The sequence below is a fragment of the Electrona antarctica genome (genome assembly GCF_951216825.1).
Source record: "Electrona antarctica genome assembly, chromosome: 23".
Lineage (NCBI taxonomy): Eukaryota > Metazoa > Chordata > Actinopteri > Myctophiformes > Myctophidae > Electrona > Electrona antarctica.
In genome coordinates this window covers 16,295,721-16,323,530 of record NC_136804.1, presented here as the reverse complement: position 1 = coordinate 16,323,530, position 27,810 = coordinate 16,295,721, and the positions used below count along the sequence as shown (strand labels likewise).

The 27,810-nt window shown below is 42.1% G+C and overlaps 1 protein-coding gene across 1 annotated transcript in view; it reads left to right on the top strand.

Annotated features, from left to right (window-relative positions):
* The window catches only part of ccdc146 (coiled-coil domain containing 146), a 163,355-nt gene that overhangs the window by 68,013 nt on the left and 67,532 nt on the right, over window positions 1–27,810 (top strand). The window contains exons 5-10 of the mRNA XM_079494262.1: window positions 2,127–2,342; window positions 8,960–9,017; window positions 16,417–16,499; window positions 17,977–18,070; window positions 19,379–19,452; window positions 27,499–27,726. Of these exons, the coding sequence (XP_079350388.1) occupies window positions 2,127–2,342; window positions 8,960–9,017; window positions 16,417–16,499; window positions 17,977–18,070; window positions 19,379–19,452; window positions 27,499–27,726 (753 nt within the window). The remainder of the gene's footprint in view (window positions 1–2,126; window positions 2,343–8,959; window positions 9,018–16,416; window positions 16,500–17,976; window positions 18,071–19,378; window positions 19,453–27,498; window positions 27,727–27,810) is intronic.

Below are 27,810 nucleotides of genomic sequence, written 5' to 3'. Positions count from 1 at the left end.
CAATAACTCAGACATCCATTATTTTCTTTTATTATTCTATACAGTACCTTTACAATTAATCGAACAACCGAGAAGAAGTGTTTTTTCTACAAATCGTTATGGAAATATTCTAATAGATTATACTGTATACTGGGCCATTCATACAAATTCAGAGTTGGAAATTGTGTGAAATTTGTATGCTATTTTGGAAAAACCTTTACCATATTCATGTTGCACCAGATCTAAGGGACACATATTTAGTAAAGGCACAATCAATTATCATATTGTATTGTATTGGAATATCTTTCCTCTCCCAAAATTGGTCACTACCGAAACATAGACTTTTACCTTCGAATAAAGATACTTATTTTAATTTACTTTTTTTTCTTTTTTCTTCCCCCCTGTAAAGACCATTTTTAAGAATGTATGTAGGTGGTTCCAAAATTAAATTAATTTAAATTGATATGTTAACAATTTTTTTTATGTTGAATTATTGAGAGTAATCAAAATCTAAACGCAATATTCTTTGTAAAATGTATAAAGTTGATTATATTGATTTCAGCATTATTTGTAGTTGACATTACACATACACCTAACCAATCATGATCTTAAAATATTGGTTGATAACTCACTATCTTTGATTTTAGACAAAACAACCAGTGTTTCGGTAGTGACCACAGCATTGTCTTTACAATGCGGTGCCATAGTCACTTAACTATTTTGCTAAATATTAACTGATAAGATGATTAAAAAGCATAAACATCCAATTTTGTCACTACCGAAACAATCATGTCACTATTTATTTTTTGTGCTAAATATTAACTCATAAGATGCTTTACATTTGCTCAAGCTACTACTAAACTACTAGAATTACTAGAATTAAGTACATTAAAAAGCATAAACATCCAATTTTGTCACTACTGAAACAATCATGTCACTATTTAGTGACGAATTGTTTCGGTAGTGACAATTTTATCTAGTTTTTAGCTTAACTCTACAATGCTAGGCAAAAAATGGCTAAGAAAAACAGCTTTGAACTGATGTACATGGATAGAAACATCACATTTAGCAGAGAAACCAAAATAGTTTATAATTTATGAGAAATTATGTGTTTCGGTAGTGACACTCCTTAAAACCACAGACTGATTTTCAGACTTTTGGAAGACATTAATTTCAGACTGAAGTAAACTAGCTACTCATCATTTGGCCATGATGAACATGTCTATGTCACTTCTTGGTCAAGTAGGGGGTGTGGCTTAAACCAGGCTCCATCTATGGACTTAAACTCTTTCTGTTTCGGTAGTGACATGAAAACATGGGACGGCATGTTTTATATAAAGTTTTTTAATTTAAAATAAATCTACAAAATCAATTTCATTAATTCAACTTTCCTATAAAATAAATCAAATGGGTGTATTCAAAAGCATTTTTTAGGAAAGTGACAAAAATAATTTGAAGTACTTTTTTCATGAATTTAAATTTAGGGGTTAGAGGTTGGGACAGTCACCTTCCAATAGGAAGTGACATATAAAGGATGTTTTTTTATATATTTAATTTTATATTATCTCAATTAATGTATTGTGATTAATTAGACCATACTATGACATTACTACAGTGAAAAGTCTGAATGCTAAATTGTTTTTTAATGTGTTTTTCATTGTGGGAACCAATTCGGTAGAATGGCCCATATATGCCCTGGCCTATTTTATACTGTAGCTCGTTGTACAACAGTGTCTCACAAAAATAGCATCCCATCGCGTTGTGAGCTTGTAGATCTGCTATTTCGGCTGTTTAACGTTTTTGAAGAGAGAAAAGAAAATCTAAATTATGAATGTTTTCACCCAAAATCTATATTTTATTCTAATCTATCATTGATTAGAATTGAATTGAGTATATAGTTCGATTAACTACATGCCTAAAGTAAAATGTATATTGTCGGTGTCGGGTGCAAACCTTGTATGTCCAAAACCGTCCCTTTTTAAATATTTAACAAAAGATTAAATCAGATAGTGAAAACGCCCGATCTACAAGCTCACACTACGTTATTGTATGACGAAGTAGGGCATTACTGTACAATATAGGGATTGGAGGTTTCTACCCGACGACAGCAACGATAGTAATAAATCATGTCCTCCCGATCCTTCCAGTAAACAGGAGTCAGAGCTCCTCCTGCTGGCCAAGGCCAAGCGGTGCCGTGCCGAGCTGGCGGGTCTGCGCGCGGCGGTGCGGGGGTCCGAGGAGCGGTCCGCCTGCGACGAGCCGGACAGTGAGGCGGGCCGGCTGAGACTGGACCTCCTCAACATGTACAACGACCTGAAGGCTGCCGAGCACCGCAAGCACACCACCCAGTACCAGCTGGAGAGGTGAGGATGACACTGATGACTAAAACTATGACTACATAATACTGTCAACAAATTAACCTAGACTAAAATGTTAGGGAGGGACCAGGGGAGAAGAGATCCAGTAGAACTTGGCTGCGTGTGGGTGTGGCGCTTGGAGAATAACTGATCTACAAGCACACAGCGCACCACAGACGCATTTTGAGTTTGTACTGTTGATCGGCTAAGTATAATTCAGGCATCACAACGCCATCAAGGCCTGCCGAAATACAAAATTGTTGACTAAATTAACTGACATGTCAACTAGGGGGCGGCTGTGGCTCAGGAGGTAGAGCAGGTCGTCCAATGATCCCTGGGTCGACGGTTCGAATCCCAGCTCCTCCTGTCCACATGTCGAAGTGTCCTTGGGCAAGACACTGAACCCTACATTGCCTCTAATGAGTCGGTCGGTGTGAGCTTGCCACCATTGGTGTGTGAATGTGGGAAGTGAGAACGCTGGCGTCGACTGTTCACCGCTTCACCTCCCAATGTATGAATGAATGAACCATTGTAAAGCACTTGGAAAAGCGCTATAAAAATGCAATTCGTTATAACTAAAAATAGACAAAATGAAAACATTTCAAAAAATGGGATTTTTACTATGTTAAAAAACCTTTTAAAATAGTTCAAATATCCGATCTAAAGCTCACAATGTCTCGATGTAGATCGGCTAGTTGAACTATTTTAAAATGTTTTTCAAAATAGTAAAAAATGGCAAGGGGATAAGGGATAAGGGTGGTACAAGATGGAGCCCTGAATCTAATGTGCTGTCAAAATTCACATTGCGTGCGGCCCATGCTTCATTGTCGTAGCAACTACCAATGAAATGTATTAACTGTATTCTCCTTTTAACAAGGACAAATCATTTATAACATTATTAACCAGAAGTCTGAGGGCGGCCATGCACATTACGTTGTTACAGTCGTCGGAATGAGATCAAAGGAGCAGTCATGGCCAAAGCTGAAGATAACATTAGTGATGCACAGTGCACACAAGATGTCAGCAAACGTGAGGAATATTGGGTGGAGGTAAACAACAAGCCAGTGTGCCGTGACACATATTCAACTATACTGTAGCAGACGATGTCCTGTTTTAGTTTATCCATGAAGAATATGTTCAGAAATCTATATTTGTGTTGTTTTAAATGTAAAAAACACTGTCAGTCCGTCCTCGTCCATTATTTATCGGTTGAGCTATTGATCTGAACTTGGATATGGGCATCGACCTCTGGCATATATACAGGGAGTGAGGAAGCCCATTCTTCACTTTCTCCATGTGCAAGCTGTTTATTAGCATTTTTGTCACGGGCTATGGGATCTGACATCGCTGCCGTGGTCCCTGCAGGCTATGGGATCTTTTATTGTTTGGAGATTAGCCGATTTCCGTCTTCTTTTATTATAGCTTGTAGACGGGCAATTTTCACTATTTGTTTCACTATCTGTACGACAAACTAGGGCATAAGTTGCTAAAGGAAAACTTGACTTCTTGGTGATGTGTGATTGAAATTTCAATGTCTGTGGCCTGCAGCGTCGCTTACATTATATTCACAACACACACGTCTATTAAAACCACCCCTCATACATAAACAAAACTGCACGTACGCACACAGGCAGGCAGGCACACGTGCACGCACACACGCACGCACGCACGCACGCACGCACGCACGCACGCACGCACGCACGCACGCACGCACAGTCATTGCTAAACAGAGCAGAAAGTTGAATATAAAACAAAAAGAAAAAAAGAAAAGAGAAATAAATTGCATGAATTTTTTATCGTTTTCTATCCAGAGGGAACATCGAGGCCTTCTATTTTTTTTCTTTTTTTGCTTCTGTGTAGAATGTAAAAAAAAAGTTTTCCCCTTTCACGGAAAATCAGTCAAAGTCAATTTCCGTGATGATAAAGCCCACTGCACGATGACGGCGGTGGTCGAGGAGCACGTTGCTCACTTCAGCAAGAGTGCACGCTACGCTAACGTCGCCCGCACTGACTGACAGTTTTGATCTACGGCGGTACAGAGCGGGCATAATATACGTAGAAAGAAAGAGCGTCAGCGATCAAATATGTGAGGAGGATGCTGAAAACGGGCCTGCAATTCCTGAGTGCGTGTTTGGCTGACGATGAAGGAGAGAGAGAGAGAGAGAGAGAGAGAGAGAGACAGCTTATTTTCTGAAGAGACATATTTGCATGGGCAGCATCTGTCTGTCATATGCTGCTGACTGAATGCTGACTCACCGGAGAGGATGCACAGGATGGTAGAGAGCAGTGGTGGATAAAAGTAATAGTAGTATATGTTTTAGTTACGTAAGGTATTGGTATTAAAATGTACTTAAAGTACCAAAAGTAGAAAGTACTCATTGTGCAGAATGTCCCATTTCAAGTTATCAAATGTATAGAAATGTTTTGAAAATAGCCAATCTACAAAGTCACAATGCGTCGAAACGCAACGCATTGTGAGCTTGTAGATCTGCTATTTTCAAATGGACAAATGTATATGGGCTGAAGTGCTTAATGTATGTTTAGTAATAATAACAAATATCGTAACTAGTCAGTTTTCAAATAATTCTAGTGTAGTAAAAGTACAATATTGTGTGTGCCTCTAAAATGTAGTCAAGTAGAAGTAAAACTACTGAAAATTTGAAATACTCTAGTAAAGTACAAGTACCTCAAAACTTACTTTCCACCACTGGTAGAGAGGAGGGGGAGCACAGATGAGAGGGGAGGGCAGAACAGAAGAGATAGGAGAGAGAGGAAGAGGAAGAGGCCTGAAAGGGGCATACACTTTTAGAAGTCTTTGTGACCTTGTAGTTCAGCTATCTGTGGAACCGAGTCAAACTAACTGTAATGCCTACTATTCCAAGTGCTTGTCAAAGTGGGGTGTTCCCCAGTTCAAATATGATTATTTTGGGGGGTCGCGGCCTGGAAAGGGCGTGAACCCTTGATTTAGCAGACACTCTTTATCCAGAGACAGTAGGTGCGTTTCCATAAAGCCGTTTTTTTGCGCATTAAGGCTCTTGCGCAAAATCTCTTGGATAGAAACACATCAAAATGCGAATAAGTCTCCATTTTTCGCAAAAACACTTTTTCGCTTGGAGGTTGGGGATTTAGGCTTTTTCGAAAAAAGGGAAATGCGCAAATAGTGTATGGAAACACTTGCGGAAAAGGTTTTTAATTAGAAAGCATTGAACTCGCATTATATCGCTTTTGAACAGTTGGAAAATAAAATAAAAAACGATGGGGAGGCAGTGGAGTGAACGGTGCATGGGAGAGTGGCTAGAGAGGGAGAGGGAGTGATGTTGTGGATACATATAAGGTCCCAATTTACTACTACCCGACCCGTCCGATTAATAATTGTGTAGTGTGTTCAAAGATCCCATATGAAGTCTGAATCCTCCCGAGTTGATCGGGGCGCTCCGATCATTTTGATATCTGGATCGCTACTGTATGATGCAAGACACACACACACACACACACACACACACACACACACACACACACACACACACACACACACACACACACACACACACACACACACACACACGTGGTGTAGGCTAGTAGACTAAACTTTTATATAACCTAGCTGCCGGGTCCCTGCAGGCTATTCGATTTCGATCCATGCATATGCTTCATCTATTCTTATATATTTATATTCATTGCATAAGATAAGCAACCTAAACGTGAAGGCTATAGGCTATATAGCCGATGAAACAAGTTATTCACGACTGTTTGCAGCTGCAATCAATCAATTTACAGTATAAACGACCAGTATGCTCCAATCGAGTCCCGCGACATATAGGCTACATGTGCCCCGAATATATTAAGACGAGCATTACACAACAAATCGTTCTTTGTACGTTCTTTGACTGTAGGTGTCGTCAATATACTGTGAATGCAGCAGATGCCCGCTGGCTTGCTGTAGACTTGCTGACGGTCGGTCAGCCGCTGACCAGGGATCAGATTACAGCGCAGTATATGGGGTCCCGTCCGTTAAACTGAGAGCACGCACAAAGCACATCAAATCCCTAAATCAATGGTGTGAACATGGATTAGGACTACTTTACATGAGCCTCACTTTACTGGCAAAACAGTGCCAACTACTGCATATTTAATGAACTTATTTCATATGCGCATTTTATCAGTTTAATGGAAACACAGACAATTCGCTTTTCTTTTTTCGACTTAATGAACATACGCTTCCTTTTTTCGCAAAGGCTTAATGGAACCGCACCTAGTGTAGTGTAGTGCCTCAGTAATCTTGGATCATATAAACCAAGAACCTACTGTAGCATCACAATATATAATATAAGATACATAATTATCTGTACATTGAAATTATAGAAACTATAGGATGCTTTTAAACAAATGAATCTAAACGAGTGGGTCTAAACAACCTGTTATCTAGATTATATTTTCACCGTTGCTTATGACTGTAAGTATGGTTTGTCAAGTCTAGGTCAAGTGCTACAGGCTCAAACACTGTTGCAATGTGACGCATAGTGGGCTTGTAGAGCAGATAATGATATTAAAAAAAAAAACAATTGGAAATGTTTTAATATTTTTTTGGAAAACAACTCTTGTATGGAGAGCTCCTAACACAAGTGCAGACAAATGCATTTTCATTTGGGGCTGGTCCTTGACATGAAAATCTACTACTGAACAAGCTGGAAAAAAATGAAAGGAAGTAGGGAAATGAACAGAGCAGAAGAGGTATGAGTACATACTGTAGGACAGGGAGTGGAATTGGCTTCACTGTCACAAATCATAATATGCACACTCCTGGCCTGATATACAATATACAATGACACATGGGCAGCTGTCTATTACACTGTCCTTATAAAACAGTTAAGTGGTTCAATTACCACAAGGTCCCTAAAATCTCAGAGCCTGTGCATGCGCGTGTGCGTGTGCGTGTGCGTGTGTGTGTTTAGCATAGGAATTACATGAACCTACGGGCCGCATCGCCGGGATACGGGCATAAACTCTCGGTTAATGTGAAGACTGTTCCTCGAGGTGGAACGTACAGTAATTGGGCGAAGGTATACTGTGAGGGGAAGGGAGAAGAGACCACGTGAGCGACCCTAAGCCTCTGGGTAATTCGGGAAAGAGAGAGCAGGAGAGAAACAGAGTAGCGATGCACGCCTAATCATCTCGCCCCCACCCCACCCCCTCCTCTCTCTGGCACACTGGGGTTCATCTCTGTTTCCTCTTATCTTTCACTGTCCTTCCTTTCTGCCTCGCGTAGTCGGGTCTCTTGCCAAGTTAATCCGAGAGGGGTTTCATCCAAGCAAAGTGCAAAGGGGCAAGTCTGTTGTTTATTTAATTTTTAGGCACACGTGTTATCACGTTGCTTAGCAATGTTCCAGTGGCCTCGCTTTGGCCCTCGAAAAATCATTTGAGAGAGAGAGAGAGAGAGAGAGAGAGAGAGAGAGAGAGAGAGAGAGAGAGAGAGAGAGTTGTGTTCCCCCGTGTTGAGGGCGAGGCGAGCATGATGGAGTGACGATGGATAACACAGGGAGAGGAAAGAGGAGTGAAGGAAAATATGAACAGAGGAGGGAGGAGAGGTGAAAGGAGAAGAGAGGATCGAGAGAACATCCAGAAAAACAGGAATATATATATATATAGAGAGAGAGAGAGCGCTTGGTATTCATGCAATGCATGAATTATATTTCATACATCCTCCTATACTATATGGTGTGGTATTGCCTCGCAATGCATGAATACCAAGCTGTACTGTACACCAATTACATCTTCACCAGAAAGACTCAAGTCTAATAAATGATCACAGGTAAGGACAGAGGAAGCTGGTGGAAAGCATGAAATAAAACACCTGTTGTTAATACTTTTCATTGGTTCAACATTTATTTAAAAATCACGCACGTACGCACGCACGCTTTCACTTTAACTTGTGGTCTGGGCTTGCAGATCAGCCTTTTCACGACTTTTTCATGACCCTTTTTGTATGCCAAAGTATATAGGGCATTACATTACAAACAAAGCATCAGGCATGTCACTCTGAAAGACGCCCGAGTTTGCCTGGCCCTCACGCCAGTTCTGCAGGTCTATTGCTTACAGTCAAAGCAAAGCAAAGTTCTTTGTTGACCCAGGGAAGTGGACTAAGCTCGAGATGCTTGTTTACAGCCACACCCTGCTCATAGAACATTTGGTAGGGGTTCAATGCCTTGCTCAAGGGCACTTCAGCGGTGGTAATTTTAACGTGCCAGTCCGGGGATTCGAACTGGCGACCTTCCGGTATCAAGACCGCTCCGCAAACCGTTCGGCCAACGCTGCACTCCTCAAAGTAATACACCTCAGCACTTTACTATTTAACCTAAGTCAAGATTGTGGCCCAGAACGATCATTATTCTATGTTTTATATTAGAATTACATTTGTTTTGTTAATGTATGAATACATAAGTAAAGATAAAACACATATTGGTAGCTGGTAGGGAGGAAAAATACTTGTATGTAGGTGTGTGTGTGTATCAACTGGGTTCACGTTTCTGAGAACCTCACTTTCATTTTCATGTTCCTTTTCCCTGCGTAGTTCTTCTAATAATACAGTCAGGAACTAATTGTACTCCTCTGCTCTCTGTTCACAGTCTCCAAGAAGAGAAGCTATGTTTGGAGAGGGAGTTTGAGTCACAGCCCAAACCTATTGTAAGTTCCTCATTGTAACATCCAGTCTCAGTTCCACTGTGACTACTTAAACCCACTGAATGCCTATAATCAGCAGTCCCCAACCTTTTCTGAATCAGGGGCCCATTTGAAATAGCGTTTGCGGCCCACCCATCTGGCCACTTAACAGGACAGCCGAGCAGCCGCCGTGTTAAGTGATGAAATGGGTGGGCTGCGTGCATTCTCGGAGCATGTTTATATTAACGAATCATCATCACATCCTTTATTTAACCTCAGAGCACCGACAATCGATTGTCTTCCCGCTTGGATCAATGGAACTAACTTAGCCTAGTATACTTTAAAAGATTGCATGTAACATTTTTATTCACAGTAAAACAACACGTATTTTTGTCTCCACCAGGCCGAAGGCATGGGGAGAGAGTATGTTTTGCACTCCGTCCATGTGTGTGTGTGTGTGTGTCCGTCCGTGTGTGTGTCCTTCCGTGTGTGTGTCCTTCCGTCCGTCCGTTACCAGCTAATCTCCGGCACCGTTAACCCGGTCGATGCCAAACTTTGCACACACACACCCTGGATGCCAACGATGAACCTCTGCCCCACATTTTCCAGAACGGCCTGTTATAGCGCCACCATGAGGCAGCTTTTCACATTTTTTACCTAAAACTGCACCGATCTGCGTGAAACGTTGCATGCACACTCCCTAGAGGCCAAGGACAAACCTTTTACCAGCATTTTCCGCATCTGCCTTTTATAGCGCCACCAGGAGGCCGACTTTTGTAAAACACATTTTTTTATATTACTCCTCCAGATTCTGTCCAAAAATCTCACAAATCGTTACACAGTATCTCTATGGTCATGTGCTCAAGTCGGATCTGTCTGATATTTCATATTCCATCCTAATTGGATATCATTGGCTTTCACAGTTTGCAAGATTGCCCCGTTTTGAACAATTGCCTCAAATCATGAACGCAGCATGCAATTTACGTGAAATCTTTCACACATTTTCTTACTAGGCTGAGGAATATATCCCACCCTTTTCACATTGGCCTGTTATAGCGCCACCAACAGGTTGATTTTTGCAAAACACATTTTTGGAACAAAATGCCTCAAATCATCCAATTGCCATCAAAGGCGTAAGAAGAAATGGCAATCGGTACACATGATCTCTGTAGTCATGTGATCAAGACGAGTCTGTTGGATTTCTCAGATTGTACACTGATTGGCTAAGATTGCCTTCCAAAGTTTTCAGGAGTGGCCCGTTTTGTACAAAATGCTGCACATGTCCTGCTCATCCAGAATTCTATCCTCAGAGATGCTATGAGTGATCTGGCTCTGCATTTCCTCAACAAAATGAAGAAAAAAAACATTTTGCCAAACATCACACACACTCCTATCCTCCTGGTGGAGACCTGTGCCCGGAAGGGCACTTTTTCTAGTTTTCATATACATTTAGTACAGTGATTAATGTTTTGTAATTAATCAAAATCTGCAATGCAACTAATGGGAGTAGTACATTTTTTAAATCATTGTAGTGGAGTCAAAAGTACAATATTTGCCTCTGAGATGTATAAGGGATATAGGGTATAAATGATTGAAAACATTAAAATACTCAAAGTTCCCGCTACTTAAAGCTGCACTATGTAACTTTCCACTTCTACCCCCGATTTGAACAAAGTTTCCTGAGCAAGCGCTGAGTTTCTTTTTTTTCCTTTCATTCTTGTGTCAGCCAGATTGCGCCTAAACCCTAAAACTATGCCTAAATCAGTGGTTCCCAAAGTGGTCCCCCAGGGGTCCTTGAGGGAGTTCCAGGGGGTCCCCAGCTAAATGATAGTTAGGAACCAAATGGACCCTTATGGGTCTGTAACTCAGAGAGTGTACAAATGGAACCAAATGGACTCTTAACGGGTCCATTTGGTTCCATTTGTACACTCTCAGAGTTAAATTAACTTAGATTTTACAATATAACTTTGGGTCTCAGAAATGCCATTAAATGGGGGTCCGTAGCCTAATGCATATGGGGGTCCTTGAAATGAAACGAGTTGAGAATCACGTAAAAAGCTTCTCTCATGAGGGTCAATGGAATATCTTTTCTAATGGGGGTCCGCGGGCTAATTAGTATCAATTTGGGGGTCCTTGACATGAAAAAGTTGGTCTGGTCTAGTGAGACTTGACCAACAACCACCATACAGATAGGGCACATTTTCATTTAATTAATTTAAAAAAGGTTACATACAGTAGTGCTGCTTTAAGTACAGTTAAGGGTACTGAAGGGTACTTTCCACCACTAGTAACAGATTTAATGTAAACCTCCCCCAAGGCTTAAATCACTGCTGGGACCATTTAATCATTGCATAACTCCGATGCCAAATCACCCAGTGCAAGTACAGAGACATTAGTCATTTAATTGCCCGTACAGAAGGGAAGTGTAATATCAGTATACAGATGCACACACACATTATAAACAGCATGCATCACTCTACTTGACAACTTGGTCAGCCTAGAAAACACACACACACACGCACGCACGCACGCACGCACCCACGCACGCACATGCACAGTTGCACACACACACACACACACACACACACACACACACACACACACACACACACACACACACACACACACACACACAGGAACCCCACATTGATATGTATTTACATATTATCATTTTAGTTTCTTGTTAAAATGTTTCTAGAATATATATATATATATTTATATATAATTCGTTTTTCCTCAGAGACATTTTGGAAATAGCAGATCTATAAGCTCACAACGCGACGTCGTGCCGGTTACATTGGTTAAAGAGATTTAGCTGGAGACCGGAGCGGAGACCCCCTGGAACCCACCCCCCTCCCCCTGGAACCCACCCCCCTCCCATATCTAGGAGGCACACTGTACAAATGTGTTATTAATGTTCTAAGAAATATGACTTTATCTAGTAGTTTTACTACTACTATCAGTGTTCACAGATGAAAGGGCCTACAGATTGTTTTATTGTTATCAACACAGATGGCTCATTAGAGCCTTGTCATTTTTTAAGAGCGTCTCAGTGCTGTCGTAATTATAACAATGTGTCACATCAGACCTCCCACTGTGCAGATGAGTTTTAACACGCTGGTTCTCAAAGCCTGGTCCGGGGACCCCCTAGCTGTCCAAATGGAACCCGTAACGGGTCTGCAACTCTGAGAGTGTACAATGGGACTCCCAAATCTACACTTTAAAGTCCGGCCTAATCCTCTGCAGTGTTGTTTTTGGCAGCACATTTTGGTTTTAGTCATAGTCTCTTGAATAGTTTTCATTTCATTTTAGTCACATTTTTGTCACCTGGAATGTTTTAGGGTTAGAGTCGACTAAATATCACAAGATTTTAGTCGACTAAATCTACAGTTGATTTAGTCGTCTGAAATGTATTTTGGCGGGCCTTGAAGCCAATATAATGACTGTTTTTACACTTAAATAGCAGATCTACAGAACGGGCCATTTTTCCATTTGTAAAATGACTTATACTGGATCTCTTGTCTACTAGTCCCTTCCCTTCCTTTAGTGTAGTTTTTATTTGTTGACGAAATTGTCAGTATATTTAGTCTTAGTTTTAGTCATCATAGCTTAGTTATCATTTAGTTTCCATTTAGTTTTCGTCAGTGAAAAAAGGTAGTCGACGAACATTTTTCGTCTTCGTTCAACACTACTCCTCCGCCCCAACACTCCCTGCTGGCGGGTGTACAGTAGGAGTACGTGCGTGCAGGGGCAAATGTCACCCCCGCCCAGCGTCCCTCCTATCCCCCAAACAAGAAGTGGCCAATTGTGTTCGTAAAGCCGCTCGACAAAGCCATGCACCATGCAGGTGGATTCGAACACAGTGGGCACAGACATTACAGTACCTCTGTGCCACCCAAGCACTGTGCGCCAAATGGAAAATGAACAATTTGCCGGTACAAAATGAACCAAATGGACCCTTGTGGGTCTAAGAGTTACAGACCTGTCAGGGTCCATTTGGAACCCTGGAGGTCCTCCGAGCTGATGTTGGGAAACCAGTGTTTCAGCGTATCAAACCATCCTCCTTAGATGACTAAGAGTTGCATAATTTTATCCTAATCTCTCCTCTTTTTTTCATTTTCTTTTTCAGTTTTTTTTTCTTTCACATTGTTCTCAGAGGAGGTCTTTTGCCTCTTGCCAGGCAAGTATTTTAAGTAACAATTTGTTCTTAACCCGTTCTTGACGGGAACCCCTTTTGGTGTTTTAAGCATTATGTTATACTTTGGCTATTGAAAAATCGTGAAAATGTGCAAATCTTTGAATATTCTTTCAGAGCGAACATTTTTAACTCAAATCTTTGCTTCTGGGGGTCCCTGGAAACTGGAAAGACATATATTCAGACGGGGGTCCGCGGCCAAATACAGATAGTTGGGGCTCCTTGTCATGAAAAAGGTTGAGCACCACTGACATAGAAACACTAGAAGGATTTAGAAGAATTTTTTTTTAGAATCGGCCTCAGGTCTAAATAGGTTAATTAGCTTTGCATGCAGTGATGGAAGAAGTACTCAGAAGTATTACTTGAGTAGAAGCAGCAATACCACATTATGAAAAAATGTGCTATTGGTTACGAGTAAAAATAAATAAAATACTGCAAATACTGTAAAAGTGCAAAAGTATCGGCATCAAAACTATACCTACAGTATCCAGAGTAAAAGTTTGTTTATACAAGCTCATAACGCGACACGTTGTGAGCTTGTAGTATTCAAATAGGGTTACTGCATGTTTTGTAATCTATATGTGCAAAGTAGGCTTATAACTCTGTAGTATTACTAAAGCTGTCATATAACTGTTTTCTGTAGCGTAAATACACCGGATTTAGCAGAGATGCTAATTTCCATCCGTAGTCCCTGGACATTGAACACTAAACAAAACTGACATAACAAGACATTAGACATGAGAGTACAGCATACAAAAACATTTCAAACAACAGTAAAAAGAGAAAATAAGAGTTGAGAGAAATAACTATAACACACTGCACCACGGAGTGATTAAACAGGATTTTAATGGACAATAGATCACACACTGGGGCCCTCATTTATCAACCGTGCGTACGCCAAAATATGGGTGTACGCCGAAATTACCGCAATTTTCGACATTTACCATTTGCGCCAACGTTTGATTTTGAACTTGAGCCAAGACAAAACTCACATCTGGTCGGGAGCTGTCGTACGCTTTGTCCTCACCTGTTTTTTGTCGTAGAACAGCGGAGCAGCATTGTTTGACCAGCTGAGAGGCTGTCACAGGCATCGAAACATATGTATTCACTCCTAAAATGTTTATATAAAACTAGGTATGTATATGGGCTAAATGTAAAAAAGTAAAAAAAAGTTAAGGAATACATCAACGATGTGTCTTTTTGTCATATGAAATTAGTAGGAGCTTTCCAACTTTACAAGCAAGCAATTAAAATCGCGCATTTAAAAACAATGTTGCAAGTTAGATGCGTAAGCCATTTAAACAGTGTTTTGCATGATGAGCGCATACATGCGAGGATTTGGGCTGTCTGTGCTGAAATATTTCCATGACGGGACGTTGGATAGTATAGTGCAGCGCTGCAGCTGCGGAGAGTCCCAACTTGGGTAACCTACTGTAGCCTAATCTACAGCAGGCCGATGTCTTTCTGGAGTTACAGTAGCCTATGTGCGATCTCCTCCTCGTTTAATAAACCCGACGCGTCGCTCGAATGCCAAATGTGCCGTGCCAGCGCAAGTGGGAACGCATCGGAGATAGTATATAGGCTAAGCCAGCCTGCAGCCCACCACCACCACCACCACTGTCCATGCAGTGCCACATGAGGCTACGGTTTTGCCTGCAATATTCATATAATTGACAGTTGACAGCGAGGCAATTTAAATTGTCGAACGTGCATGGTCAATTGGTCACGGTGTCACGGACGGACCACAGTGATAGAGAGAGACAGACAGGACAGGAGATGCACCTTGCAAAACAGCTGCGTGTGTGTGCCTATTTGTTATATAATTCATGGTTCACAGGTTCAGGTTTTCGTTCACTAATCTTGTTGTATATTAAATGAATAAAGACTTTAATAATTGAATATACAACTAACAACACAGTGACAGTTGCTTGAAAATTGCGATATGTGCGTGCATGCGTGCGTGCGGGGGGTGAGGCGGGCAAGGGAAGCGAAGCGAGAGGAGAAACAGACAGGGTAGTCCTACAGCTTTATTTAATTCATGCAGGTTTATTTATTTAAGATACAACAAGTTGCGTGCGTCTGTGTGTGTGTATGGGAGGGGGCAGCAAGGCAACTTAGGTGACATTCACACCAGAAAGCTTTGCTGCGATTCAAACGAATCCTGCGCATTGTCAGAAAGTGCACTTCGTGTGGCAGGTGAAACTTTTTTTCCCCTGTAACCATGGTTTCCAGGTCGTATTGCAGTTGTTCATGTCGCAAAAACGAGGGCGAGGCTTGATTTCATAGGGCGTGCCAGATAGATTTCAGCCGTCACATTTATTAACGTCGGAACGAAATTAAGGAAGAAACAGCTGTCTGCGATCACTTTGTAAATGCCGACCCGACGTGGGTGTACTACGAATCCTACACTCGAATTTGGGGCAGATTTTACACTCGATTGATAAATGAGGGCCTGGGACTGATAACAGTTGGCGTGTGCACTTTTATTTCTCTCACACAGCTGACAGATTTGCAACATCAATAATTATAAGACAGTTTTACGAAACCATGTCTGTTTCACCGCAATATTTCATCGCAGTCGGGCAGAGAGACCTCGTATCTCCATGTTTTCACTTTTTCATTTTTCATTTTTCATTTTTTTCCCCAGTAAATGAATGCCCTACTTCATTGTACAAGATCGCGCAAAGGTAGTGTAGCCCCTTGTAGATCGGTGAAGGATCAGGAAGAGATCAGGAAAGCCTGTAGAACTCGTTTGTCGCATCTGGTTACAAGATTTCCACCTGACAGCGACGATTTGTGAAGCGGTGTTGACACCCATTTTGACAGTCATATTTAGTCATATTTTAGTCACCTGAAATGTTTTTGTGTTAGGCCCAAACCGCACCAATGCAACTCCTTGCAACAAACAGTGAAATGTTTTCGTGTTAGGCCCAAACCGCACCAATGCAACTCCTTGCAACAAACAGTGTTGGGAAAGTTACTGAAAACCAGTAACTAGTTTCAGTTACTAGTTACTTAATTGCAAAAGTAACTTTGTTACTTTACTGATTACTTACACCAAAAAGTAATGCGTTACTGTGACAAGTAACTTTTTAGTTACTTTACTAATTAAATAAAGAGCTCCCACTCCCAGTGGCTCAGTCGGTAGCGCTACTGTCACATCCAATATGACAGACATAATGTATTAACCATTCCGTCCTGTACGTCCCTCCCTGGCGCCCCCTGCAGGAGCTGGAGAGCAGAGCGACGGCTCTAAAGGATGGCTGTGAGGAGCTGAGGAGAGAGACCACTCAGAGATACCTGGAGGTCAAGTAAGTTGACCTTTGCTAATACTTTACGTTAGATTAGGTTTTATATTATTATTATTATTATTATTATTATTATTATAATAATCCTTTGGGGGTCCCCGGACCCCACTTTGGGAACCACTGCTCTATGCTAACACAATTAGGGGAGGCGGCAAGAAAACTGCATATTTTGATGACAGTGTAAATATATATATATATATATCACGGAACTGCCGCAGCGAACCAAATTGAACTGTAGACCCTGCTGATGATTTTCCCAGCTGTGTGGGGAAGGAGTTGGCTGAAAACGTAACCTTCTGACTCAGGTTTACCTTCTGACTCAGCACTGTCATCCGCGGATAAAATCAGCCTAAAAAAAATATCGGTTTACAGAGCAATCATCGTTCCTACTCTCACATGAAGTGTGGGTCATGACCGAAAGACTTAAGATCGCAGATACAAGCGGCCGAAATGTTGCTTACGGTGATAGCCATGGTAATACATTTACCTCGTGCAGAATGGTCAGCCACTGCTGTATCAGCCCCAGGTGTGGCACTCACTCCACCTCAGCAATCCATCTCCCAGGGGTCTAGTGGCATAGACACCCATGTTCTCAGCTGAAAGCGACAAAAAGCCACTCTGACCTACTTACTTACCTACTTAGTACTTATCACTTCCCACTTCACCAGGGTTGCCAACTACCTGAAATAATATAAATTCTCACTGTATGTATTTTTTTTAAATATTAAAACCTGTATTAAAGTGTATGAGCTGAACTTGTTACACACTGTGAAGTGAGGGGCGCTCTTATCATCTTACAACATCGAGGAGGGATTTCGGTATAGCTATGATTAGGTGATGTAATGATGATGTAAAACAAACGGTGTCAAAACCAACATTACATTCTCTTTATTATTATTGGCATTTAATGTTTGTGTTAGGGACAAGATGACGTAAGTTTTCCCGTCATTGTCAATGGCGTTTTTAAAACAAACATTGAACAAAAAACAAACATTAAACCTGTATATAGGAGGGACTAGCGCCCCTCAAAAATAAGGTACATGATTATGATTATGATTATGATTATTGAAATAAGTGTGCCTCTTATTTCAATAATCATAATTATAATCAGCTTTTATTGCACCATAGGGATATTCCGTAGCAATAAGGGACACCTCTTTTAGTTTACAAAAATGGGATGATTATTTCAACTGACATTGGCCAACCCTGTCCCTCACCCAAGCCAAATAAAGGCTGGGTGAGTGACGAATAATATTAACATAATATTATACTATAAGAACTACACTACCCACTTATCTTCCTTGCCACTTCACTCATGTTCTAGTTCAAAATGTCTCTCTCTCTCTCTCTCTCTTCATGTATCGTGTGTGTGTGTGTGTGTGTGTGTGTGTGTGTGTGTGTGTGTGTGTGTGTGTGTGTGTGTGTGTGTGCGTGTGTGCGTGTGCGTGTGTGCGCGTGTGCGTGTGCATGCTGTGTTCAGGAGTCTGCAGGAAGACATGGAGGCCCATGAGGTGCACATCCACAGAGAACAGAAGGAGCTGGAAGACAAGAACCACATCATAGACATCAAACAGGTCTGTGTGATGCGCGCATTTGGCCATGTCTGCCTGCCTGTGAGTGGGCGCGTGTGTTCCCAGGAATGTACTGTTGGACTGTGAGTGAGTGTTTCGAGTGTTTCGAGCCAGTTTCGAATTGCAGACACCCCGCAAGTGCTCTTTGAGAGCGTTGTTGAAGGAGAAAAGGGATTTGCACTCCTTCACGACTTTTGGTAGCCTATAGCGTTCCACATTTTTGTGGCATAGGAGAGAAATGAATTTCACCCCTTGTTTGAGACAAATCTGAGTTGAACTGAACGTGATTTGTTGTGATTGTGGACGGCGTTGACGTTTAGGAAATAGTTTGGCAGGTACAGTACATGGGTGTCTTTGTGTGGTAGCGTCTCTTGTAGACCAGGGGTTCCCAAACGTTTTCATGTCAAGGACCCCAAAATGTACACAAATTTGCCCGTGGACCCCCATTTGAAAATATATGCCAGGGACCCCCATAAGAGAAGATTTTTACTGCTCTAGCAGTGATTCTCAACCTGTTTAATTTCAAGGACCCCCAGTTTGACATGCATATTAGTCTACAGACCCCCATTTAATGGAATTTCTATCTCTGGGACCCCAATTTATATTGTAAAATCACTGTTAATTTAACTCTGATAGTGTACAAATGGAACCAAATGGACCCGTTAGGGTCCATTTGGTACACTCTCAGAGTTATACACTCTGTTTTACACTCTGTTTTGTACACAGCATGTTTTATTTGTACACTCTCAGAGTTACAGACCCATAAGGGTCCATTTTGTTCCAAACTATAATTTAGCCGGGGACCCCCTGGAACTCCCTCAAGGACCCCTGGGGGTCCCCGGACCCCACTTTGGGAACCACTGTTGTAGACCAGGCCCATTTCAAGTTGCTGTAATCATCAACCCTGACCCATGCCAACCAATCACAATGTGAGCAGGGGTAAGGTGAGTTCTAGGAGTGAAGCCAAGTAGTAGCCTGGCGGGGGACTTCTGGAGACTTGTTATTAGGGCCCTTGCGGCGCTGTGGTGCCATGAAGTGCATGCATAGTCGAAGAAACCTTGAATGAGTGCTCCTGTTAATTAAAGTCTTCAAAATATTCTTACTGACCACTGTGACCAGTGAGGATCAGTACGGAATCAATCAAATCAAAATGAAACATTTAGCAGACCTCCTGTGTGTGTGTGTGTGTGTGTGTGTGTGTGTGTGTGTGTGTCTGTGTGTGTGTGTGTGTGTGTGTGTGTGTGTGTGTGTGTGTGTGTGTGTGCGCGTGTGCGTGTGCGTATGTGTGCGCACGTGCGTGCCTGCCTACAGGCGGAGATAGCCCAGCTGCTCTCCGCTCCTCATCGGCTCCTAAAGGAGATCGACAGAAAGAACCATAAGAAGTTGTAAGTACAACCACTACTTGACGCTGTTCATTCAATTATGAATTGTAGATCCGCTATCTGAGCTTTTAGACCTGCTATTTTGGGCTTTTAGATTTGCTATTTTTGCTGAATGTTTTCCCATATTCACCAGATGTGTAGATGTCTAGTTTGGCTTATTATGACATGCACAAACGTAGGGGAAATGTGGGTACTTTTACTTTTGTATTTGTACATTTCATGCCAATATTTTTCTACTTGTACTCAAGTAAGAGTCAGTGTCTGCATGTGGGATGTTGACTCATTAGCTCTTGGCAGGGGGGGACCAGGCACATTTTTTTTTTGTCTATAAACTAAATGTCTTCCAAACTAAATCAGACAGTCACATCTGATTGCTTCTGGCAGAGCAGGTCCCATGCATGCAGGTACAGTTGGGTGCCACCGATATTGTCCCTTATCATTTGACCCATTTAGGCCTGACCTCAACATTTTAAAAAATCCTTCTAAATCCTCCAGTTTTCTGAAATAAATATTTTCACGATTTTTCAAAAATAGCAGACCTACGAGTGGCGCGCTACGAGCTTGTAGATCTGCTATTTTTCAAAAGCTAAATTATAACAATGTTTAAAACACCAAAAGGGGTTCCCGCCCAAAATGGGTTAACTGTCCTTTTGCGCAGATCACGCAAACCTCAGCAAAAAGAAAAGGACAATATCGATGGCCTCCAACTGTACATTCATCATTGGTTGGAACTAAAGTGACAGACGCAGGGTTCTTTTTGCCGGGGTTCCATGCCTCCGCTCACAACGCGCGGCATCGCATTGTGTCGTGAGCTTGTAGATCGGTCATTTTCACTTACGCGTCATGCTAGATGTACTGTATATAGCATGTGTGTGCGCTTTTGTCTGATGTGCATGGGGCCTCCAAGATAAGAAGGTTGGGAACCAGTGGGTTTGATAATAGACTGTTTTGTGGAGCGTCTGTGTAAAAAAGAACGTAAAGTAAGAATGTAAGATAGAAGCCTCTCCTTCTACTTTGAAGGCTTTCAATGCTGTGCTTCATAGAGCGCTGCCTTTTATCACTGGAGATAAAAGTGAGTTGGTCCTCTTTAACCAAGAGAAGGGAATGTACAGGGGCACAGTTGCATTTTACTACACTGGTAAAATGTTGTGTCTGTATTTGTACCTTCTACAATCTAGACGAATACTTGTCAGGAGCGATACAAGTCGGGAACGATGCGTGTCGGAAATGCACGCCCCACCCGGTTATGCAGTGCCTGTTCAAAGAAATATTTCTTCCATCACTCAAATGTACTGTCTTGTTCTGCTTTGAAATATTGAAATGCTGAAATATTGATTTTCATATACACTTGTCTGTCAAATTGTGTTTTATATGTTGTTTCCTGGTTTTGTAAAGATAACTCGATCTCAATGAAGACTCAATGAAAGTCTCTGTCTGCGTTGACACTTAAAAACACTTCCCTCTCATCTGTCTACTCTTCGTATGCGTCTGGCCTTCATAAATGATGGATTTCATACATGAATGGATCATAACACAACCTCCAACTGGGCTTCAGCTGTGCAGCGTGTCAGGAGGACAGAGGCCATGTATATTTTATACATTTCGAGTACAGATGTATCTGCCATACACATTCTCAGAACTTTTCCATGTCAGAAGGACTCCATGTGCCAGGATCCTCCATACAAGATTTCTGTTTTCAAAATGTTTCAAAATATTCCAGATATCGATTTTTAAAAAATCTTGAAAAATGTGAAACATTTATGTACTCAGTACATAAATGTTTCACATTTTTCAACAGCAGCTGCATGTCTCTCAGTGCACTGACATTCTGTGATTATTTGCCATAATCATATAAAAGATATGTATCATTTTTGGCCAAATACAACAAGACTTTGGGGGTGCTTCAGCTAGGTCAGGAGGTAACAGGGGGTGCACTGCCAAAAAAGTTTGTGGACCGCTGATGTACTGTATGGTAACCATTAGGCTGACTTTGATGCTACAGTATATTTAAAATTTGTGGGGGGATCCCCGGAACCCCCTCAAGGACCCCTGGGGTCCCCGGACCTCACTCTGAGAACCACTTGAGCTCTGCAGTGTTTCACACGCCTGGGTTGGCTCGACAGTGTCAGTTTGCTCGCTACTTGGGCCAGGCTCATCCTTCTTTCTCTGACCTTGTCTGTGACTCGTAGTAGGTCGCCGTAGAGGTCCACGTTTCTGATGCGGTCCGTCCATGTGACACCAAGTGCTGATTCGTAGCATTCTTGTGTAGTCTCCACCCATGAGGGCCTTTTCCTGTTGTGCTCAGCTGTGAGAATCCATGTCTGCAGTACATTGTACAGCAGTATACTTACTCCACTGTAGCTACGAACAACCGCCTCTTGAGGTCTTCTCCCTGTGTAGAGGTGCATTGGTCCATCCTTTTGAGTGTCATCATCAGTGTTCAGAGTGTTGATTTGTTCTCTAGCTACAGTAATAGTACTGTAGTGTACACCTGTAGCCCGGTGTAATGGATTGTACAGACACAAACAGCAACTGATGTGCATTTGTCTCCCCTGCTGCTTTCTGTCGACACATTATTTCCCCACATTACTGCAGCAGCTCACATCCATCTCCTGGTCTAACACAGCATGGCACTTTAATAATCAGCAGCAAAGGTGAGGATAAGTCAACTCCAATGAACAATAAATACAACGATATACTGTACTAGCCTGGCTAATAAGCCAGACTCAAATCACACTGTCGTGTGGTATTTGAGTCTGGAGATGCTGTGTATGGATCTTGTTTCCCGGGGGGGCGGGTTCAAACATTTTCTCTTTGACGCAATTGGTCAGAGCTACTGTCAGTCAAAGGTCTCAAGCATTGAACGTCAATGTATCAAAGCCCGCCCATATTGCATACCGTGTCCCGATTGGCCACACCAGTTATCTGGTGTAGGAAATGGGCGTACAATTGAGCCTCTCCAGACCGTACTCCGCCGGCAGGCAATTTTTTTTTTGCCAACGGCTGATTCGGTCTGGCTTATTAGCCAGGCTAATACTGTACAGCAATAGATACAGTGATGATACAACAATAGATACAGTGATAACATCATAACAACAGTGATAACAATAGATAGTATATATTGTTATCACTGCATCTATTGTTGTATATCACTGATACAGTGTATCTATTAGATGCAGTGATAAACTATATAACAATAGATACAGTGATAAACTAACAATAGCTATAGTGATAAACTTCAACAATAGATACAGTGATAAACTATACCAGTAAGATGCCCTAAAGGGCGAGGTCGCGTGCACGCATCCGCCTGGGTGACGGCAGACTGCTGGGCGAGCACTGGCGCTTTGGCATGGGGGGTCAGATCAACATATGTAATGTCACAACAAGTCAGCTCCATATATGGAGATCTAAGGGTTTGAGGTCAGATGTAGAGTTGCTGGCCGGCTCCATATATTTTCGATTTCTTTATTTGAATCCATATAGAGAGATGACTTCCGCACACCCGGTAGGTTTGGAGCAGGTGCGATGATGACGAGGCATATACAATGTTGAAGGAGGATGTTTATTTGAATCCACAAATTACAATTAAGGAAACAAATATAACGGGGTTGACAGTTCATGTTCACTTAAGGATACACATGGCACCTCCTCCTCCACACAGACAAACTGCCTATAACAGCCGAAACAGAACAGTATTTGGCAAGTTGTTTGGCTTTGCTTTTTGTCATGCCAGCTATTCTTAGGCCACTCATGGTCAGTTTATGCACATGGCCCAGGCTTCCGAATATCAGTATGGTAAATCTACAGCGATACCCCAGGTTTGTTATACTTCCAAGTAATGATTGATACTTAGAATGTTTATCTTGGAATGCCTGGTCCATGTACAAATCAAAGACACAGCCCACCTCCAGAATCAGGACCTCCTTGTGACTGGTGTCAACAAAGACAACATCAGGTGTATTTGGGATGTTAGCAAAGACATCGCATGCACAGCTAAACCAATCTGGTAACACTCTTGAATGTTTATACATTGCTGAACTAGATGGCACATACCTTTGAACTGCATCAGACACTAGGTCAACAATCCGGTCGTGGCGAGCAATATAAATTTTTTTGTATGCACTACATCCATTTGTTATGTGTGCGATGGATTCTAGGTGTTGTTCAGAATCATGATGGTTTATACAGAGTGGAGTGTGGGTGTCGGGATACCAGATTGACAGATTGTACTTGGTTGGTAATACTTGCAGTCTGTCTGCAGTGTGTGTACACACACACACACACACACACACACACACACACACACACACACACACACACACACACACCAACGAAATGATGGCAAAAAAGCAGATTGCAGTCAGGTTCTGTACGGCACATAGGCGCACGCTGTGCTCTATCTAACATGCGCTGAAAGGCAACAACACAAGACTACTGTTTGAAAAAGAATTCATACATGTTATTTCATAGCCCTTTCTTCTCATGCCACTTAGCTCTCTCTCTCTCTCTCTCTCTCTCGCTCTGTCTCTCTCTCTCTCTCTCTCTCTCTCTCTCTCTCTCTCTCTCTCTCTCTCTCTGTCCCTCTCTCTCTACAAAGACAGAAAACAAAAGAAAAATAGAATTAGGGCTCCATCTTGTGCCACCCTTATCCCAAAACTAATTTGCCATTTGTTACTATTTTAAAAATCATTTTAAAATAGTTCAACTAGCCGATCTACATCGAGACATTGTGAGCTTGTAGATTAGGCTAATTAGTTTAGGGATAAGAGTTATAAGGGGTAAGGGGTGGCGCAAGATATAGCCCTTAGTGCCTAAAGTTCTAACTTACAACCACAAAAGCAAGCAAGGCAGAAGGATATGTCTGTCTCTACTCCAATCAGCACCAGGCACCAGAGACAGCATGTGCGTGCACACGCACACACACGCGCACGCACGCACGCACGCACATACATACATACCGTACATACAGGCTGGTCTTAGGCTATAGTGTCTGCTGCTCACACTGAAGAATCTGAACCTCCTCACGTCACTTTATTTATCAGTGCACCAGTGTGCTGTGTGGCCCACACCAACATATTTGCTCTTGGATATAGCTGAATTTAACCACACTATAGAGGGTATGTCATTTTAGGTGACATTGTTTGATCTACTAAGCTCACTCAACTTGTAATTCGTCTGGGAGCTTGTAGATCTGCTATTTTCACGTGGAAAGTGGAATTATAGAGGGATTAAGCACTTAAACAATTCATTGATGCGAGTGATGAAAAGTGTACAGCGAGAGCGTTTAATATTGTAGTGTAGGCACAGTCGCAAGTTCTCACGACGGACCCCCCCCCCCCCCCCCCCCACCACCACCACAAAAAAAAATCATAAACCACAGAAATGAGCCTATTTATCACCTTATTACAGGCTTCGTAAAGTCCATTTCATTTTTCACATTTTCATATCAATATGCAACTGACATCTGTGTCGGTGCAGCTCCAGCAATTTCCCTACATTGTGAAACTTCAGTCAGTTCAGATGAAATGTTTTCAGCATCTTGACCTGCTTTTACTCAGAGCTGCTTAATATGGAGGAAGCGTACGTTGTTATGATAACAGGAGCACGTTCTCGCTGCCTCTCGGGCAGAACGGAACCTCTTATCTCCATATTTTAACCTTTTTTATGATCTTTTCGTAAATGAATGAACTTCTTCATGCTGCAGTGAGTGAACAATGTCAACACAAAAGTAGCGAAAATTGCAGATCTACCATCCCAAAACGTGCCGCATTGCGCCACGTTTTGAGCTTGTAGATCTGCTATTTTTGACGGCGACGATTCTGACGTCCTATTTTCGAGACACTCTCTCTGCAGATAATTCACCCCCCCGCCATCTGTTCCCATTGTGTCTGGGCTGGGAAGGGGGGTCCAACATGCCCCCATCTAACTTTCAATATCAATTATTTATTCATTTTCTGGCCTTGCTTCAAATAACGTCTTTGTTTCGTCATGTCTCCTCTGCCTTTCAGTCTCATTTCATCACCCTCGACCTCTGTGTTGACGGAGATCTCGTCAAGTCTAATCCAGAGCTTCACCGCCGATGACGGATATCTCTGTCATGTGGTCTTTTCAGTGGTTTATTAAGATAAATTGCGCGCTTCACCAATGTATGAATGGTTCTAGGTTGCTAAGCAACAGATACAACCGGAATTGAAGATTCAGAAGGGAACATTTCACCTGCCATCCACCTCCACGTTATCAGATTTAGAAAAATGCTCATTTATGTCGGTTTCTTTTCCCAGGTTGCATATAATTAAATATGCAATGTTTGACCAAATGTTGTGTACTTTTACTGTTGCTATGTTAAAACTGCCAGGTACTAATTAATTAATTATTCCACCACCGCCAGTGTTTTTATCTTATTTTGAAGACCCACGGGACCCGAGACGTGAACTGGATGTAAACGAATTCTGTGTGGAGTGGCGGACGATCATCTTTTCTTTCACCCAGAAACTGTGATCATCGGTTCTTATGGGCTGTATAAGAGTGCCGAGCGGCCAAGGCGATAAATATTTATTTCTTCCATTTTTTCTTCAATCACTTTGACAGTCATATTCAATGCAACCTTTCATCACTCGGGTTAGAGACAACTGACTGCCTTTTATAGGGTGGGTATCCATTACCTGGTTAGCTCATACCATTCCCCAGGTAACCTTAACAATATTCCCCACTCCTAGAATCACACAATGCCATTTTACATAAGCCTACTAAATGTATATGCACCCTCAATACATATTCACAGTTAACATTTAGCATAGAAATACACAGCCCATACATGATTACATTCATTATAGTCCATCCCAATCTCCCCTTCTATCCATTTCCCACTTGGTGTCACCCTCCCGGAACTATAAAAGGGGTGCCTATACCCGGAGGGAACTCATTTGCCGGAACACCACCCTGAAAGGAGGATGAGAATAATCAGAGGTAAGTTTAGACATCAGATATTTACATTCCTTCTTCACAAGTCTTCTCATTATACTGGTCAATTAGAAAGTATGCTGTCCTATTTATTCCTAAACTAATGTGCCTTTATATCTGTTCATTTGTAGGTGTATGATGAGATCGGCACGTCCGCCCCTTCAAAGAATTACCAACAACTCAGTGTCCCCCCTGCATAACCCGGAGCTTCCCGCACCCCCCTTAGCTTCAATAAATGCATTTGTTACAATTTGTGTCCTTATTTATATTATACCATACATGTAGAATTGTGTTCGCATATGCATTAGGTAGTAACGGCGTCCGCCATTACATTTTGACCAAACACACAATGTGAGAAGAGAATCCGAGATTAATGTATTTCTGTAAATCTTACATTGAGGCGGACGGAGACAGAGTTTTCACTTCCGGTTCATTTCCGGTTGTATGCGTCGCCTAGCAACCTAGAAGCATTCATAGGTTGGCGAAGAGCGCCGTCTATCGTATACCACTGAGAAGAGCAGACGACTAGACGTTTTTGGCAGTCAATGTTCATTCTGGTGCCACTACGTTTGTACTTTTACTCAAGTAAACATTGAATATGGGACTTTTATTACTTGCAACTAAGTATTCCTACATTGTGGTATTGATACTTTTGCTTAAGTAACAAATGTGAGTACTTGGTCCATCATTGTTGATTTGCAGTCATAATATGGCCCAGACCTAATCTATAGGTCTCTCTCTCTCTGTTGTGGTGTGTAGAGCAGTGGTGTAAAGTAAAAGTAATTTTTTGAGGTGTTTGTACCTTACTTGAGTATTTGAAAATAGCCGATCACAAGCTCACAATGCATTGGGAGGTTCTGCTATTTATAAATCTGCTATTTTCAAAATGATCATTATACATTTGAAAACTTTAAATGGGACATTCTGCACATTTAGACCCTTTGAAGCCAATACCTTTGCACTGAACAGACGTTCACTCGTAACAGATCAGCATTTCTACATTGCAGCATTGACACTTTTAACTCAAGTAAAAAAAACACGTGAATACTTTATTTTTTCTCTCCCATCACCACTGGCGTGGTGTAGAGATGCTCAGAAGCAGGTGCTGGCCTTGAAGCAGGACATCTGCGGGAGGAAGGAGCAGCGCGCGGCGGAGGAGGCCCGCCGGCGCTCCCTGGGGGAGGAGGTGGCGGAGGCCAGGGGGGAGCTGCGGGATCGCAGGGCCCAGCTGGAGGCCAGGGAGAGGGAGCGGCAGCGCCTGATGAGGCAGCAGCAGGACCTGAAGGAACGGGAGGTGGAGCTCCTGGGGGAGAGGTGGGTGAAACCATAGACGTAGAGTATAAGACAACTCTGTTCACTTCATGGGGCCAGTCCAATGGCGGCTCTTCTACATAGACT